At 31.5% G+C, this 16,536-nt stretch overlaps 7 protein-coding genes across 7 annotated transcripts, besides 1 other annotated feature; 4 read left to right on the top strand and 3 right to left on the bottom strand.

Annotated features, from left to right (window-relative positions):
• Positions 1 to 81: 81 nt before the first annotated feature.
• TA20770 (uncharacterized protein) lies at positions 82 to 8,028 on the bottom strand (the record flags this gene model as incomplete). The annotated part of the gene is made up of 6 exons (XM_949220.1): positions 82 to 1,269; positions 1,320 to 7,224; positions 7,255 to 7,428; positions 7,458 to 7,573; positions 7,607 to 7,863; positions 7,929 to 8,028. The coding sequence occupies 6 exons, from the start codon at positions 8,026 to 8,028 to the stop codon at positions 82 to 84; spliced, it is 7,740 nt and encodes a 2,579-aa protein (XP_954313.1).
• Positions 8,029 to 8,145: 117 nt separating this feature from the next.
• On the bottom strand, positions 8,146 to 8,737 carry TA20765 (uncharacterized protein; the record flags this gene model as incomplete). Its single annotated transcript, XM_949219.1, has 2 exons — positions 8,146 to 8,340; positions 8,399 to 8,737. The coding sequence occupies 2 exons, from the start codon at positions 8,735 to 8,737 to the stop codon at positions 8,146 to 8,148; spliced, it is 534 nt and encodes a 177-aa protein (XP_954312.1).
• Positions 8,648 to 8,701: a sequence feature (1 probable transmembrane helix predicted for TA20765 by TMHMM2.0 at aa 13-30).
• A 182-nt stretch (positions 8,738 to 8,919) lies between the features above and the next one.
• TA20760 (uncharacterized protein) lies at positions 8,920 to 9,567 on the top strand (the record flags this gene model as incomplete). Its single annotated transcript, XM_949218.1, has 1 exon — positions 8,920 to 9,567. The coding sequence occupies one exon, from the start codon at positions 8,920 to 8,922 to the stop codon at positions 9,565 to 9,567; it is 648 nt and encodes a 215-aa protein (XP_954311.1).
• Positions 9,568 to 10,090: 523 nt separating this feature from the next.
• Positions 10,091 to 11,599, top strand: TA20755 (uncharacterized protein; the record flags this gene model as incomplete). Its single annotated transcript, XM_949217.1, has 13 exons — positions 10,091 to 10,123; positions 10,172 to 10,255; positions 10,308 to 10,370; positions 10,403 to 10,483; positions 10,520 to 10,596; positions 10,628 to 10,691; positions 10,722 to 10,766; positions 10,799 to 10,892; positions 10,925 to 10,977; positions 11,007 to 11,158; positions 11,277 to 11,340; positions 11,370 to 11,411; positions 11,444 to 11,599. The coding sequence occupies 13 exons, from the start codon at positions 10,091 to 10,093 to the stop codon at positions 11,597 to 11,599; spliced, it is 1,008 nt and encodes a 335-aa protein (XP_954310.1).
• A 103-nt stretch (positions 11,600 to 11,702) lies between these two features.
• On the top strand, positions 11,703 to 13,099 carry TA20750 (trna delta (2)-isopentenylpyrophosphate transferase, putative; the record flags this gene model as incomplete). Its single annotated transcript, XM_949216.1, has 8 exons — positions 11,703 to 11,730; positions 11,764 to 11,867; positions 11,920 to 12,057; positions 12,089 to 12,194; positions 12,245 to 12,455; positions 12,527 to 12,611; positions 12,643 to 12,685; positions 12,801 to 13,099. The coding sequence occupies 8 exons, from the start codon at positions 11,703 to 11,705 to the stop codon at positions 13,097 to 13,099; spliced, it is 1,014 nt and encodes a 337-aa protein (XP_954309.1).
• Positions 13,083 to 13,770, bottom strand: TA20745 (uncharacterized protein; the record flags this gene model as incomplete). Its single annotated transcript, XM_949215.1, has 3 exons — positions 13,083 to 13,312; positions 13,341 to 13,626; positions 13,684 to 13,770. 3 exons carry the CDS (start codon positions 13,768 to 13,770, stop codon positions 13,083 to 13,085), a joined length of 603 nt encoding a protein of 200 aa, XP_954308.1.
• A 158-nt stretch (positions 13,771 to 13,928) lies between these two features.
• TA20740 (uncharacterized protein) lies at positions 13,929 to 15,811 on the top strand (the record flags this gene model as incomplete). The annotated part of the gene is made up of 2 exons (XM_949214.1): positions 13,929 to 14,277; positions 14,334 to 15,811. The coding sequence occupies 2 exons, from the start codon at positions 13,929 to 13,931 to the stop codon at positions 15,809 to 15,811; spliced, it is 1,827 nt and encodes a 608-aa protein (XP_954307.1).
• Positions 15,812 to 16,536: the final 725 nt, after the last annotated feature.

Below are 16,536 nucleotides of genomic sequence, written 5' to 3'. Positions count from 1 at the left end.
GCGTTCGTTGAATGCTGCAAGAATGGCGATATTCTAGTCTTGACTGGTACCGCATACATGATGGAACAATCTTTTCATTCTCTAGGCTCTAGTTTCTAATTTGTAGGCTTTAGATGTTAATCTTTTCCTCTTTAGTTTATTTTTCTTTAGTTTCTTGAGTGCTGCAATCCTTGTATTTGTAACTACTGAAATTGCCGTGTGCTTCTTTTTAACTAGTCTTGATTTCAGGACAAAGTTCCTTGCGAAACTTAGGAGCTTAAGGTACTCCAGTGCCATATTGTTTTCATTGAACCAGGTTTCAATGTTTTCTAAAACACCTGAAGCCTTATCAGCATGTTTCGTATCCTGTTCCTTCCTATTCTTTAGCTTGTGACTGATTCCTGGAGGTTTCGTGTGTGCAACTCTGAAGAGTGCAATCATGAGTTTTAGGAGCATAACTCGGTTCCTTGGTGCATATATGATCTCAATAGTTGCCAGATGTGAGAAAATTTCCAAAATTACACTTATTCTATGGGTACATTCTGACTTTCTTCCCAGGTTACACCTCAGAATGTAACATAACTTGGACGTGAGCCTCTCAAGTGATTTATCTTTGGATTGTTTCAAAACATTTACACAATTTATGAATACTTGTTGAGTTGCCTGTTCCAACTTTCTGTGTCTTTCTATTGATCCAAGGTAAGTAGATAAGTTTCTGAAACTTGACTTTAGCAAAATGAAAACTCTAGTACTAAAGTTGGGTATTAACTCTTGAACTTTTTTGGTGGGTAAAACTTGAGCTAAAATCCTGAGACTAGATGCAAGTACCCATGGGTGTTGTGATGTGAGACCTGAATTTAGTACAAAGTTCCATATTTTGGAGGCAGGCTCTCTATTGAGTTCAAATTGTATTGTGAGCAGGTGTTCCAAGAGCTTTAACCAATAGTAACAGTTTTGCCAGTGATCGATATTGATTTCATCTATAAAACTTTCCAAGTGTTTCAAATTCAGTTTATTAATGTTATGTAGTGATTTTTCATTCTTGAGTGCCAAGTACACAAAAAATGAGAATGCCAGTTGCACGTGACTCTTCATTTTCCTTACAAAGTGTGATACCATATCCAAAAGTTCATTTTTGTTTTCTCTTGTTCCAGTTGTCCAAATGTTTGTTACTAGTATTTGTAACAGTTTTCTGCAACTCGTATCATCTTCCGAGACCAGTTGTGGCAGGACTGCCACCACCACCAAATTTGCATATCTTTTCCAAACCACTGGACTTGACAATTCCCTCTAAACAATTATGAAGTATTTTTAATTATATATATATATATTAAAGTTACCATGATGATAATGAGTGTTTTGATAGTCACTAGTCTGACTTGTGGGTCTGGCGAGTTGACGTGTTTGAGTAAAAGTGCAAATCTCTTAGATCTCATGTTTTCATCCATTGGCAGGAGTATAAATGAGTATGCCACTACTTTTGATACTGCTGATATTGACCTTGTTGATATATTCCCTTTTAACATTCTGATCATTACTTCGTAGGTTACCTTGTAAAACTCTTTATTAAAATATACACTTAAATTTTCCTTATCTATTCCATTTATTTCCCTATGTTTATGGCCATTTAACAATTTTTCGTTCATTTTCTGTGTTGAGAATTTTTCATTGGATAATATATTGTTTGCGTTAGCTGATGTTACGGTATATGTGTTTGTTCTTACCGTCGATTGCATCAATGTTACCAAGAGTTTCAAGAGTGACGTATGGAGTCTCGGTCTGTTCAAATTAGTCTCAATTTGCAACAACAAACACTCTATTAACTTCCCATTTCTTCTGGACATTTCCCACGCTTCTTCTAACTTATCCAAATACTTATCACTGAAGAATAGTGATATGAGTTTTATGTGGTCCTTTGCAAGCTCTTCTGAACCCACCATGTCCAGTGATCCCATCCTTTCAACTAGATTTATGGCCAAGACTAGCCCGAAATCCTCAATTAACTCGGGCCTCGACTTACACATCTTTAGCATACAACTACAGCTTGATTTTTGAAGAATTACCTCCTCGCTAAGGAAACTCACCAAAACACTAAACTCACAAAGACGATACCTAGTTTCACACTCTAGACCATTTTCCAATTTATTTGATAAATTAAAATTATCTTCCATTTTATTCGATAAATTAGTTGAAGAGACTATGTTTCCGAATAGACGAATCGATGAATTTACAAATAGAGGTGCGAAGATATGATTTTCAAACCCAGGTTTCTTCATGGATGATTCTAGTGACCTTCCAGTGGACGCACCTGGCATGATTGTAAATCTTTCAGTCAACTTTGAGAAATAACCTTTTTTCACAATCTCATCCTCTGGTAATTTAGCTTCTGGCTTTGATAGTTCGAAATAATCACTCAGAATGTAATCGGGCCTGGATAAATATTTTCTATAAAGCTCAACTATCTCTTTTGGAAACTTGGAAATGTTATCTTCAATCCCTCTCACCTTCGGTAACATCGTCATGAATATCTTAAAGCAAACTGTCGTCTTGTCTATATTTTTGTTATTTATAACTCCTGATGTTGCTGAAACTATCAATTCATTAATTTTCCTCAAAAACTTATCTGAATATTCCAAAAGACTCAGCTTGTGGCTCGATAACTTTCCATTTAAAAGTGAGTACAGGAAGGTGAAATTCTGCTCAACCACTTCCAAGGTTGAAAGCTGTGAAATTAGCGAAATCAGTTGTGATGATTTCGGATGCCTTGCCTCATCTATCTTTGATTTTGAGTCATCTTTTTCCTGGACTCTGGATATCTCGTCCAATATCATTGTGTACAAAAGCTTAAGCTGATTAGTTGGGGTCAGTATATTCTCTTCATCAAGGACTTTATTTAAAATCGAGTAAATTGTAAAAATCAGCACTGAACACTTATATCCTTTCGTCATGTTTGTGAACAACTCCCTTATAAAGACATCAATATACTTTGTTTTAAATGGTTTTGCCAAGTTGATTAGTGATATCCTTGCCAACCTTCTAACATCCCTATTTCTCGATATCAGAAACTTTGCCAGGACTCTCGTGTGTAGTATCAGCTCCTTGTTTATTATAGATTCAGGGTAATATTGAAGCAACCAACCTATACACTCGAACACTTCTACCACTGGCACATCTCCCTGCTTCTTCTTTCCTTGGACAACGCTCATCTTCTTCAACTTGGATAATATTAGACCTATTTTAAGCGTATCTTTAAATGGCTCCACTCTAGTGCTGAAATTTTCTGATCCTCCTGTACTTATCCCAGCCATGTTATATGAATACAACTCTCCAACCTTCAACTTTGTGATTGATGCGAAAATCTGTAACACCATTGTTAGTTTAGAGGAATCATATATTTTCAAGAGCCTTTTGAGTATCTTTACGAAGGAATGAGCTGGTAAACGTTCACATGATGTAATCATAGACTGTTTGGATGCTTCAGATAGAGCCAAATTCCTAACTGTGTTCCTTTGAGTTAGGTACTGGGTACATAGTGGAATGATAAGCTTCAATAGAGTATTATTTGTAAAACAATTCGACTCAACCAGTGTTTGTAAACTCCTCAAACCTTTTGACCTCTTAAACTTCTGCAACTCTCTCATACTATGGAGATAATCTCCCACAACAGGGTTCAACAACAAATCCGAGTGTAAATCTGAAAACAAAACCGGGTTTGAACCCAGCACTGAGGAAAATAACCTCACATAATGCTCTAAAATCTCAAGACATAGGCATATTAACGAGTCCTCTGAGTTTCCTCCCAGACACCGACGTATGAATGGGAACAACGTATTTGACAATAGATATGTCGGTTCAGAATATTTGCCATAGTCTAGACATATAGATTCCGTTAACCTAAACTTAACAATTTCAAGAACTTTAAATGACATTGCTGCCACAGACCTCCTTACTCCTGGATCACCTTGGTGGTTCCACAACAAAAATAATGAATGTGTCAATAGTGAATTAATACACCTGAGTGACATTTTGTTATCCAAAACTTCTATTATCTCTGAGATGATTTCCACGTTCTGGTCCAAATCTAACCTCAACTCAACTGATTCTTTGTTCATCAGACATAGCTTTTCACCTATGTATCCTACTCCTTCATCTACATTATTATTAAAAAATCCAAAATTACCTTTTGATGGTATTTTCGTTATTAGTGAAGATGCATAATTTCTACATTTGTTATCTGGCACCATTGATAACACGTTGTTTACAAACTCCCAAATATTTTCCAGTGACTCTGTATCACTTGGATCCAATAACGATATACATGATTCCAATGAATTTAATATTCTTTTCCACAGTTCTAAATCATTTTTCGAGTTCAGTCTTAGTGATCTGTTCATTTCAGTTCTTGTTGGCAATGATTTGATGAATATCGATAAAGCCTTGTTTTGTACCTCATTATTAAGATTCAAGAGTACAATGTATGACAAAAGGTTACATTCATACTTCCCTGAACTACACATCGAGTCTAACAATGCTTCTGATGAACTTATCATCAATGTTTTCATTTCACTATTTTCCTCAATATTGTTCCTTTTCAGATGATTTGCATACAGATTATATATGTTATTTGCCAACATTAAATGTTTTCTGGACAACTTTGAGTCAAAAACTGACGGGAAAAGTTCCTTAACAACTCTTGTACAAAATTCTGACATAGTATCCATCTCAGATGTGCATATTAAAACGAAATCAAGCCCAATTATCTTAACTAGTTCAACTATTATTTTAGAATACCGTAAAAATACGGCAATAAAATGACCTGTTCCAAATACTCTCACTAGCTCAATTATGATTTTAAATGTACGTTCAACTATAATTCTAGAGTCTGCGGACTTGAATTCATGGTTTTCTTCTAGAAGTAAACAACAAAACTCCATTATCTTTACACTCTGTGGTCTCAAATGATTAACTAGTCTTTTAATTATCAAATTTAATGTCGTCAAGACATTTGGTAAATGAAAATTATTTTCCACACTTGTAATTAATTGTTCGACCATCCAATTGAATTCCTCGTCATCCTTCTCTCTAAATAAACTCGAATACTTGACTGGCAACAACTCCATAATTAGTAAATTTACATACTTTCTGTCAAAATTTAAAAAATAATCAACAAATGAGTTTCCATGTGATACATTTGAGTATTGATATATTCTTGGTACCAAAAGTCTAATTTCTATTCCAATTGACAAATTCAAGTTTTTTCTGTCCTCTATAGTCTCGAATTCCATTTCTGAGTATTCGTACTTTTTAGTCAAGGCTGATATCTGCTGAAAGTTCCCCGTACACATATCTGAAAGTCTTTTTACATCAATTTTATGCCTTTTTGAAATAATAACTAGGCTTGCTTCACGGATTTTTGGGTCCTTAGACTTCAAACCCGCAGTTATGCATGATTCAAAAAGCTCATCTCTGTAAACTTCCCTATTAAACTTCGTGAAAAGTTCACTAAGTGTACACAGAGGATTTTTAAGGAAATCACTATTCTTTTCAAACTGTTCCAGTGTGTATTTTATTAAATCTTCAAATTTCTGCTCCCTATCCTTTACTGCTGATATAATTTCAAATGCAACCTTGAGTAGGTGAAACTGGATGGTGATGGGATCAGTCCTCTCTCTTGATACATAATTCAGGGCTGATTCTAAAATTTTATCATTAAATTCTTCTAATCTTAAATGTCTAAAATCTTCCATCTTCAAATTTTCCATGTACAAGTCCCATGTTGCTTTTAGTGACTTTTCATAACCCTTCAATTTAGAAATTAATAGTATATTTGCATTGTATGCACCTTCCCACAGTGGTGAGAACTTAACATAGTACTGGCTCAGTAAAATCTTCTTAATCAGAATAATAAACAGATGATATTCTCCTCCCTTTATTGACTCGAAATCAATTAAATTTACAACTCTTGACATTAATGTACACTTTTTCCTTGCGCTTTCAATATCGTTTGGCATCATTTCCAGCTCCAATAACTGATTTAAATAGTTAGTCACACTGGAGTTTAACTTATAATGCAGTTGAACCAGCTTAATTGCGTTAATTCTCAGAAATTCATTCTCATTTGGCAGCTTCGTCATGACCAACTCCAGTATTGAATCCACTTTGTCGTTGAAATTTGTAACTAAAAACTCCAGCAAAAAATAATTGCCAAACAAATCCAACATCGATGAAACTGAAATTAATTTCTCAATCCACGCACTCTTATCTTTATTTAACAACTCAAATCCGATTATATAAATTTTAAACAAAACTCTTGGGTCATGTGAATTTTCAAGGCCTTTTAAAACCTGTGACAGTATCCTTTCCATCAAATGATCTGCATTCTCAATTTTAGAGGCTTTCGACTTAATTCTAACCTTGTTGATGAATGACAAACCATAGATTATTCCAAACAGATTCAAAAATGAGTCTGTATTAATTATCTCTTGTTCCATCTCTGTCAGTAGTGAGTCTATACACTCTAATACTCTTTTTAGTATTGAGGGGTTTACAATTAGCGGGTGAAATATATCCTTGTTATGCAATATTCTTGAGAATACCAATAATATATGTGACACCTGTCCCAAATTATTTGTTTTTAGTCGCCATTCAAACAGGGATAGAAACGAATTTATATTGTTCATTCCCACCAAATTATGGTCAACGTTAGTTAGAAACAAGCTGAAATCTCGATCTACTATCTTAGTTGAGTCTGTATTTGAACGAACTGCCCTAAGGAGATAACTACATATATCATCGAACAATTGTGATCTCCCACTTATGTTTGAGAACCTGAGTAGAGGTACTAGAAAGTCAGTTAACATGATACTAAAATATTCTCCATCTGTAATCAGTGGGTAACTTTTAACAGTCGTAAATTTGGTCTCATTGAATGTCATTAGCATTTCTAGTTCCAACTCCAAGACTATGCAAATTGATTTAAAATCTATTCTACAAGTGGCTTGTGATAATTTTTCCAGATTTGTTTGGTATAGATTTTTTAGCCATGATATATCTACTTTACTGTCCTTTGCGTGTGTTGACATGAGTAGTATTGTTTTTCTGATATTTTCTGATACCTTTTCAAGATATACACTTCTGTTTGGTATGAGATCCTCAAACATGAACGTGAACAATGTCTTGACTTTACTTGTGAAATTTCCATCGATATTTTGAATTATTGAAAAGATAATCTTCTCAGACCCATCCCTACCTTAATTAATCTACCTTATAACTTACGTGCTTATACATAGTGTTACAACTTGCTTTATGATCGGTATTGTTGCTCTTCTCAGTAGCATTCCCAAAGACTCCATCGACAATCTCTTTATAAGATGATTACTTGAATTTAGCCATTGCATAAAATCCTTTAAAACAACCTCCACATTATTCAAAATATAACTCGTTTGTACTCTAACTAAATTATTGTTTCTTAAACTTACTTGAAGTATGTTAAGATAAATGTGAAAATTGGCTTAGAGTTTAGGTTCGTGTTCAACTCAATAATTTCAAGCAAATCATCAAATGGTACTTTCAAACCCTCTTTATTTCCAAAATCCTAAAGTTAAATTAATTGTTTTACTAGAATTACCTTGAAATATGCTGCCATAATCCTACATAGATAGTCCAGCTCAACTGGAGATGATTCTTTTGAACAATTAAGCAGCGTTTCAATTGGTTTTTGGAAATATTCGGAGTCTTTTTCATTTAAATCACCAAAAGAATCTAGATTTAGAAAAAACTCTGATTTTTGAAGCTCTCTGAGCTCTTTTTGAAACTTGAGAACATCTTTTACCTTCAAGATATTTGTTAAAGTAACTTTAAAGCATCTGGGTGGTCCATTTTCGTCTACAATTAATTATTAGTTATTTTTTTATATGGAAGGATAGGTATAACTGGATTTATTAGAATACCTTTTGATGAAAATGTAACTATATCATCGTATGCAGAAAGTATCAGGGATTTTGCGATTTTAGAGGATGACTGAAATTTAAATCTCTTTCTTTCACCCATCTTTATCCGATTTTATGTGAAATCCGCTTGATACGGTTGGATCTTGGTTCATGGATTTTTATCTTTAAAAAGTTGTTTAAAATGTAATATATATTATATGAAATTTTCATTTTAAAATTATTTATTAATATTTGAGTTTTTTGTGGCTTTTTGTGAATTTCTCAAAGAATTTAAGTGACGTTCGTGGAGTATAAACAACAGCTGTGCTTGGGTTCTTTTTGCATTTTTCTTTGAATCCGGCAAAAGTGTAGGATCTTTAACTTTTATGCATTCTTCTATTTTCACTAATACTTTTCGAATCTTCCTAATTTCCTACAATTATTATTAATGTGTTGGATAATATAGATTATTAATGTGTTAGATAGAATACTTCGTGTAATTCCTCATCTGACTTTTCTCTCCAATAGTTAGCTTTGTGATATTTTATACAGTTGGGATCATAATTTTTATAATCAGCAGTATGTATAACGGTTTCAATTGAAGTACGACTTTGGAGTCGAAACGATGGTTCAAATGTCCTTCTATTAAAATTTTCAAGGTTTAAATTCAATAAACCATAATATTTATTATTAAATTTAATGTTCGAGTCAAAATTTTTAATAAAACACTGGATTTTTTGAGGAAAATATGTTACAAATATAATTAGAAAAATAAGTTTATAAATCAGAGAAACTGGACCATTATTATTGTTTGATAAAAAAATATTCATTATAACATCATTAAAATGCCGATTTAAAATTTATGATGAGATTATTATATCTAATCTACAGTGTGTTAGGCAATTATAATATTATGATGTTTTAAACTAAATAATACCTTGCCCATTGTTTATTTTAATAAAATTGAAAAATGTTTTTAATTATAAATAGAATTTTTATACCTTCTTAGATTATGATTAGAAGATTCTATATCGCAACCAGGAACATTAATCTTCTATCCTCTCTTCATGATTCTTTAAACCATATTAACAATGTTCATTTATCAAAATTGATAAATTTACATGAAAAGAATGGGTTCAGTCCCAGCTTATCCAGAAATTTAATTTACTATTTATCTCAAAGTACTCATGAACTCAGGCTAAATGAACTAAATTCCCTTGTAAAGGGGATGCTATATACTAAATATAAAACGGAATCCAATTTCTTTGATAGAATTTTGTCAATTTTGTCCAAAAATTACCAAGAAGATCCTTTTCTATCAGTGGATACATTTTATTATCTACTCCTCCTAAATCATAAAGATAAAATTTCAACATTTGGATGTGTAGACTTTCTTGATAATTTTAGGTTATCTGCTGATGTTTATGTTCAGTTAAAACTTATAAATGTATTTTATGCTATAGAATTTTACCACTCGTATCTTCAAGAGCATTTCACTACTGAAATTGAAAACTTTGTAAAATATTTAAAGCTAATTTCACCTAAACTTAAGTTAAAATGTGGAATAAAAGAAGAATCGAAGGAAATTACTCAAGTTAAATCGATAATGGATAGTTTAAACGTAGAATATTTTTCAGGAATAACAGGTATTAAATCTTAGAAAATATGGATTTCAGGGCATATATACAGTCCAATAATTTTAAAAAATACTAATATGGTAATTGAAATGAGATATGAAAGGTTTAAAACATTAAATAAGTCATGTTTTTTAGGGATGAATACCCTGAATCAGAGGATTCCTTGCCAACAATATCACTGTAAGCCTTAATGAATAATTAAAGATTTTATTAATTTAGGAAACAACTTATTATGAGGGATTTGGGTTGGAGAGTTCGTTTCATTCCTGCTAAAGTTTGGAAACAAAAATCTACAGGCAAGTTTTAGATTTATAAAACCTAATCAAATTAGATTTCGAGCGAAAAAAATACTTGTCCAAGTTTATAAGTGAATTTTATCTGGAGACCCAATTTAGTGAGAATCCTCCATGGGTGGTTCAACGACATCACACATTTGAAAATAACTTTTGAAAATGTATCATAACTTAATTTTCATAATGTAATTTAATTTTGTAAAATTTATTATCTTGTTAAAGAATGTATATTATAATTTTCAAAATAATTTTTATGATTTTTTACACTGGCTACACATCGGAAAATGTGTGTATAAATACTATTGATTTTTATCAGTTAAATATAATATTTTAGGTTTGGGGGTTCTGGGAAACTGATTTCGTAAAGGACTCAAAGAGTATGCCGTCAATTGAAATCAAACTCGCTCCTCCTGAGAACGTAAGTTAATCACCTGCATACCTGTATATAAATTCAACTAATTTGTATATAGCCACTACCTCAAGTTGAGGAGGAAATAAAGTTACTGGAATCAAATCGCATTGAACTTGAAGAGGTTAGGATGTGTTGTTTATTATGAATATTTAGGGTATGATGTCGAGACTTGAGCAGGAGTACAACAACGCTTTAATGAACTCTAGAGAGAAAATAAAGACCGTAATAAATGATGTTAGTTCTTAAATTTATAATATGAATGACATTTAGAGCTTATCTGTTTTTGACAATAAGGAATTAATAGCGGAATTATTGTCCAAATACGCTCATAAAAATGATAAATCAAAGTAAAAAAATAATAAAGAAAATAATTTTTAGGTTTAATGGAGTTTCATTTCTACAAACTGATGAGGCCTATGTGCCAAGTTCAGTGAGGGTTATGGTACTTTGATGATTAAATTTAAATTGTTAGATGAGTGAAGTTGATCCTCCGGATCCATCCATAAAGGAGAAAATGGTTAGTTCTCTAATTATGGTAATAAATTTTAGGACCAAATTGAACAAGCGAGAAATGATGAGGAAATCCAAGCTTTTTATCAAGAATCTAAAGAATTTGAGCAATTAACTCAAGTTACTCTAATTGGTAAGAAATGGGATTAGAAATTAATATTTTAGAACTTCAAAAGATGTTACAACTACAACTTAACCCTTATTTAATTGAGACTGAGGTATTTAACATGATTAAATTTTAATTTAGAAACTAAAAACTGCTTTTAAACAATTTGATCAACGGAATACGCTCAATATGAATCATAATTACACTAATCCAGTATCATTTCTACAAACTCAAGCTGAAGACTTATCTGAAAAACGTCAATTAAATGTAAAAATAGGACAATCAGACATACCGTAATAAATTAATATTTATACTAGTCATTCCAAGAGATAATTTACACATTCTTATCTTACACATTTCTTATTTTACACATTTAAATTAATTTTTACACATTCAAATTAAATGGTTTAGATATCCAACTGTTGAGGATTATGTAATGAATATGGAAAAGAAAAGAGATGTTTCTGAGAAATTAGTATGAAATTATACTATAACAATATTTAGGCAAGGAATAAAATACTAAACATGTACTTGAACTTGATGAAGGTGAAATAATATTGAAATATTGGTGATTTTAGGCTCAACATGAAATGATCGCAGATGAATTACACCAGGCTGTTAGCAGAGTAATATCACAATATAGTGGAATAGTAGAGGAGGCAAATAAGGGAACATTTAATAAAAAGGAAAAGATGGAAATGGAAAATAAAAAAATTGAACATCAAGAGGAATGATCTAAAAAATAAAATACCTAAATAGTAAAATATTATAATTTTTAATCATATTAATGTTGTGGATTCTTATGTTACACATTTTAATAAATATTTAATTTATGGAATGGAAAACCATGATAAAATTTCTGACGGTTTTAATTTTAACAGAAAACTTGTAATTATAGTCGGAAGTACCGCTAGTGGGAAGACTAAGTTCAGCATCGATTTTTGTAAAAAATTGAACGATTTTAACATAAACGCTGAGATAATTAATTCAGATTCAATGCAGGTTTGATTCTAAACCAGATTCTATTAATATTGAATATATAATCAATTTATAGGTTTATAAAGGGTTTAATATTGGAACTGCAAAACCTTCTGAAGATGAATTGAGTTTAATACCTCATCACCTCTTAAATTTCGTTGATCCTACTCAAGATTATAATGTTTCTATGTTCGTTAAGGACTGCTCAGAATCGGTATTCTGAATTGATTTTAACAAGTTTTTAGCTAAATCTTCTTTTTTCCCAGAACAAGTTACCAGTGATTGTTGGAGGTACTAATTTATATATAGAAGCACTTTTATGGCCATCAGTCATGGATTCCGACAACAACAGTAATTGCACATTTAAACATTGATAACAATGTTTGTATATAATTCGTTAGATTCTGAGAGTTTAGAAGATTATTTTGACCAATTTGACACTCAAACTCTTTACAATTTGTTGAATAAAATTGACCCTGAGAGGGCTAACCAATTACATAGAAATGACCGGAAACGGATAATAAGAAGTTTAGATATTTATCATTCACAAGGAATTACTCATACTGAACTAATTAAACTTCGTAAAACCCAAAAAGATAAAGAAGGAATTAGGTAATTATATAAATTTATTAGAAAATTTTTTATTTACACATTAACCACAAATTGTTAAATAATTTGATTAGATATGATGCATTGATTTTATGTTTAAAATCTGACCCTGAAATTCAAAGGTCAAGAATTAGAGAAAGGGTTAAATCAATGCTCAAGGTAAATAAACTATTTTGATAGTGTTATTTAGTCTGGAATCATAAAAGAGTGTAAAGAACTCCTTGAACTAAAAGGTATTCAGAATATAAACTAAAAATTCCTAGAATCTAACAAGAATTTAAATACAAGGAAAGGGATTTTCCAAAGCATCGGTTCGTATCAATATTGAACTAAAAACTCATATTTTAGCATATAAGGAACTGATACCTTTACTAATTGATGAATCTGGTTTTATTGAGGAACCTTCTGAGGAATTACTACAGAAATGTGCAACTGTTCTGGAGTCTAAAACTTGGCAGTATTCTCAGAGGCAAAAGACCTGGATCAACCAAAGACTACTCAAAAGTCCTCTTAAAACTCATGTAGTTAATACCAATGGTATTTTAACACTAATTTATCAATTAGATGTAGGAATTTGGGATAAACTTGTAATGGAAAGTGTAGAAATTACAATTAAACATCTAAGGGATTTTAATCAGTTGGTGTAAATGCTACTCTGTAGTTATCCTTATTCACTGTTGTATGAGTTTGTTTATTTGTAACTTTATTTTTCTTTTTCTTCCATTCGTCGGTAAGCTCATACAACACTTCACTAAAGTAGACTCGTTTATCCCCCAATCTTGTTCCATTAAGTGCTAAAAGAGTCCTTGTTGCGATATCTGGTGTTGAGAACTTGACATAGCCATATCCTTTATGACGTCCTAAAAGAAACTGAGCATAGTTTGGTACCTGTGGTTTCATCTAAAACTAGTCTTGTCCTACTAGTCAATGGCCCGTAAATGTATTGAAAGAAATTATCAAGAGCGTCGGGGGTGATTTCTACATCAATGTTTCTGATAAAAAGCATTCTGGCATCTCTGAGAACATTACTTTTGTAGAGTCTACATCTTTCTCTTGTCAGTTCCTGTACATAACTTCCTCCATATCTTTTAATTGAACTTGTTCCATGTGGTCTTTTTCCATACTGGGTTTTAAATTGTATATTTAATGGATATATATGAAGATTCCTCAATTCCTAAAATCAGTTTCCAATCCCATACATTAATAATTATAAAAAATAGTTTAAAAATACCTTGAGTGAATTGTTGATGATAAAACTCTTAGAATTTCTGATTATTACACATTTGAGAAGAATCAGTCTTATAATCACATTTATCATAATATTTTTAAATTTGGTTAATTAATTTTTATACGTTTTCATTTTATTTAATTAAATTAACTAACCTTCCATTCCATGTGTAGATTCCACACAATTATACAAATTCACCTAATTTTCTAATATTTTCTATTTTGTAGAATATTATATTATTCATTATTATGAGTTCTCAGGAAATTAGTTTAAAGCTCCTGAATCGTACCAAATATGCTCAAAATCGCACAAAGTATTATACTGTTAGGAACTCTGTTCTTTCTCAGACTGAAAGGCCTCTTTTCATTACTGGGAGTTTCAATGACTGTATTGGTAATCTAAAATTACTCTCACTTCGGAAATCCTACCTCCACCGCCACTCTTCTAAGCGTGGTCCATTCCAGAAACTGAGTCTTCCTCATGAATATTTTAAGATTCTCGGCGAACCTGCCTATTACTCTCATTCTGAGCTCTTATATGCTTGTTCATATGCTTCTGATAATTTCATGTGTGATTCATACTTCTGGAAACAAATCTGTATCTATTAACTAGTTAATTTATTTGTTTATATTTTAGTGAATATATTTGTTTAGGTGAGAAGATTCGTGAAGTTAGGGATGTTATTGATATTAAGGATTTATTATCTTGTTTGTGTAGTATTGTGAAGGTGAATTATTATGATAGGGATTTACTTCGTTTGTTGTCTAGGGAGTTTGTTGATGATATTGATAAACTTTCATTTGACGACATTCATCAACTTTTATATTGTTATTATAAACAAAATGTTTACTCTTGTGACTTGGTTGACAAGGTTGGACTTAAAGTCACTAAACTCATAAACGCCACTCCATTAACTCAAAATTCTGAGAACCAAAACTCCACTTTATTTGATAAAATTAAAGACTTAATACCCACTAACAAATCTTCTGATTCTGAACCCATATGTGAATTGGACTTGAAGACTTTATCCAGAATTTCCAATTATTTGAGCTACTTCAAGTATTCTAATTCTGATTTCCATAATTGCATTTCTAATCTTTTCATTACTTACTGTAATAGTATGGATTTTATTTCAAGGCTCAATTTTTTCAACTCAATTGACCCTAAACTTTTAATTAACAGCTCAACTAATAATAGTTCAACTACAACTAACAATTTAACTAATAATAAATTAATTAATACTTTTTTGAAATCTATTGTTAATGATTCAATCTCTTTTAATCATGAGAATTCTTATGAACTTGGTACTTTTTTATCATCTGGGCTCTTTAAAAGCGCTGAAAGTTCTAAACTTCTTCATGACTTTTGTTCAATTTCTTCTACAATCAAGTTGATTTGTAATTCTATATTACACTTGAGCCATTTTGATTTGTATGGAACTGATGTATCTGATACCCAGTCTCCCTCTCCAAATCAAACTAATCCTATCACTGAGATCACCACTCGTATACCTTCGCTTCTAGAAAGGCTTTATAAATATTGTTTCAACACTATTGATTTAATTTATCAAATTTCTTCAAACTACACACCTGTTAAATCTCCTTTTATTAAATCACTCGAGAACATTTTCATGGACTCTATTCTCACTAGTATCAGGACTCTGAACTCTTTTTATCGACTTCAAGTTCTTGTTCCTTCTGCTTCTCAAAACACTTGTAAACTACTAAGCTTCACCACTGATGATAACAATGTTCACTCTTTATTTCTAAAGCTTTTTCATCGAATTAACATCACCAGTTCTGACCTTGACTTTATTTCAAAGGCTTCTCAGTGTTTAATTAACTTTGATTGTAAAGGTCAATCTATACCAAATTTAACATCATCTTTTGAAATCTTTTCTCTAATTCAATCAACCAATCAATCAACTAATCAGTTGATTAAATCTATTGATATTTTATCTCTTGAGATTATTAGACAACTTGTTGATTTTGATCGTGAGAGTATTTATAGAATTGCTCTTACACTAAACTTTACCAATACCAATTCTCTGTTAAATCATTATATTTCATTTTTTCCTAAAATAACTCGGCGTAAACATCATAAACATCACATTACTTTGAATAATTTATAAATACTCTATATATTATATATATTGATTAAAAGTGTATTGAGTAGTCTGAATTAAGTTACAATTGTCTTGGAAATTAGACTAAGTGATTGGCCAAAACGCCTTCTTTCATGCTTGCGCTGTTTTCTGATGGGCGTTGTATACATTTCTGTACTTGACTTTGCAGTCGAATCTGGCTCCTCAGACCTTCCCCTCTGCTTAAATTTCAGCATGTACACAGAGAATTCCAAGCTAATACACTTTTATCATTTATGTATTTGTATTATTGTGTGTATTTGTAGTTTTTTGATGGGATCTGGTACATGGATAAGCTCTATTTTGTAAATGTTTTTCATTAGCTGCATTGACTGAATGGATGACGGCATGGATGATATGAAGATCCAAATGTACTACGCACAGATTAGATCTTGATATTTCATCGGATTTCCCGTGCGCCCTTTCGGCGAGAATTGCTCAGAGACTTTCCCCATAGCTTATTGGTTTGAACCGTTTGTATACTACGAAGCAGCTTCTTGTCCAGATCCCATCTAATCCATTATTAATCAAATTTTTATTAAATCAAATATTTATTATTTATATTTATAATTATTGGTAATATAAATTGGCATTAACCAATGGTATATAATGATTAATGTCACCCATATACCATTTGGTATAGAATGTATTTTGACCAAATAATATACATTAGATGGCTTCGATTACATTCAATATTTTAATATTTAATAACT

The sequence above is a fragment of the Theileria annulata genome, chromosome 1, assembly GCF_000003225.4.
Source record: "Theileria annulata chromosome 1, complete sequence, *** SEQUENCING IN PROGRESS ***".
Taxonomy (NCBI): Eukaryota; Apicomplexa; class Aconoidasida; order Piroplasmida; family Theileriidae; genus Theileria; species Theileria annulata.
This window is presented reverse-complemented; position numbering and strand designations above follow the sequence as displayed.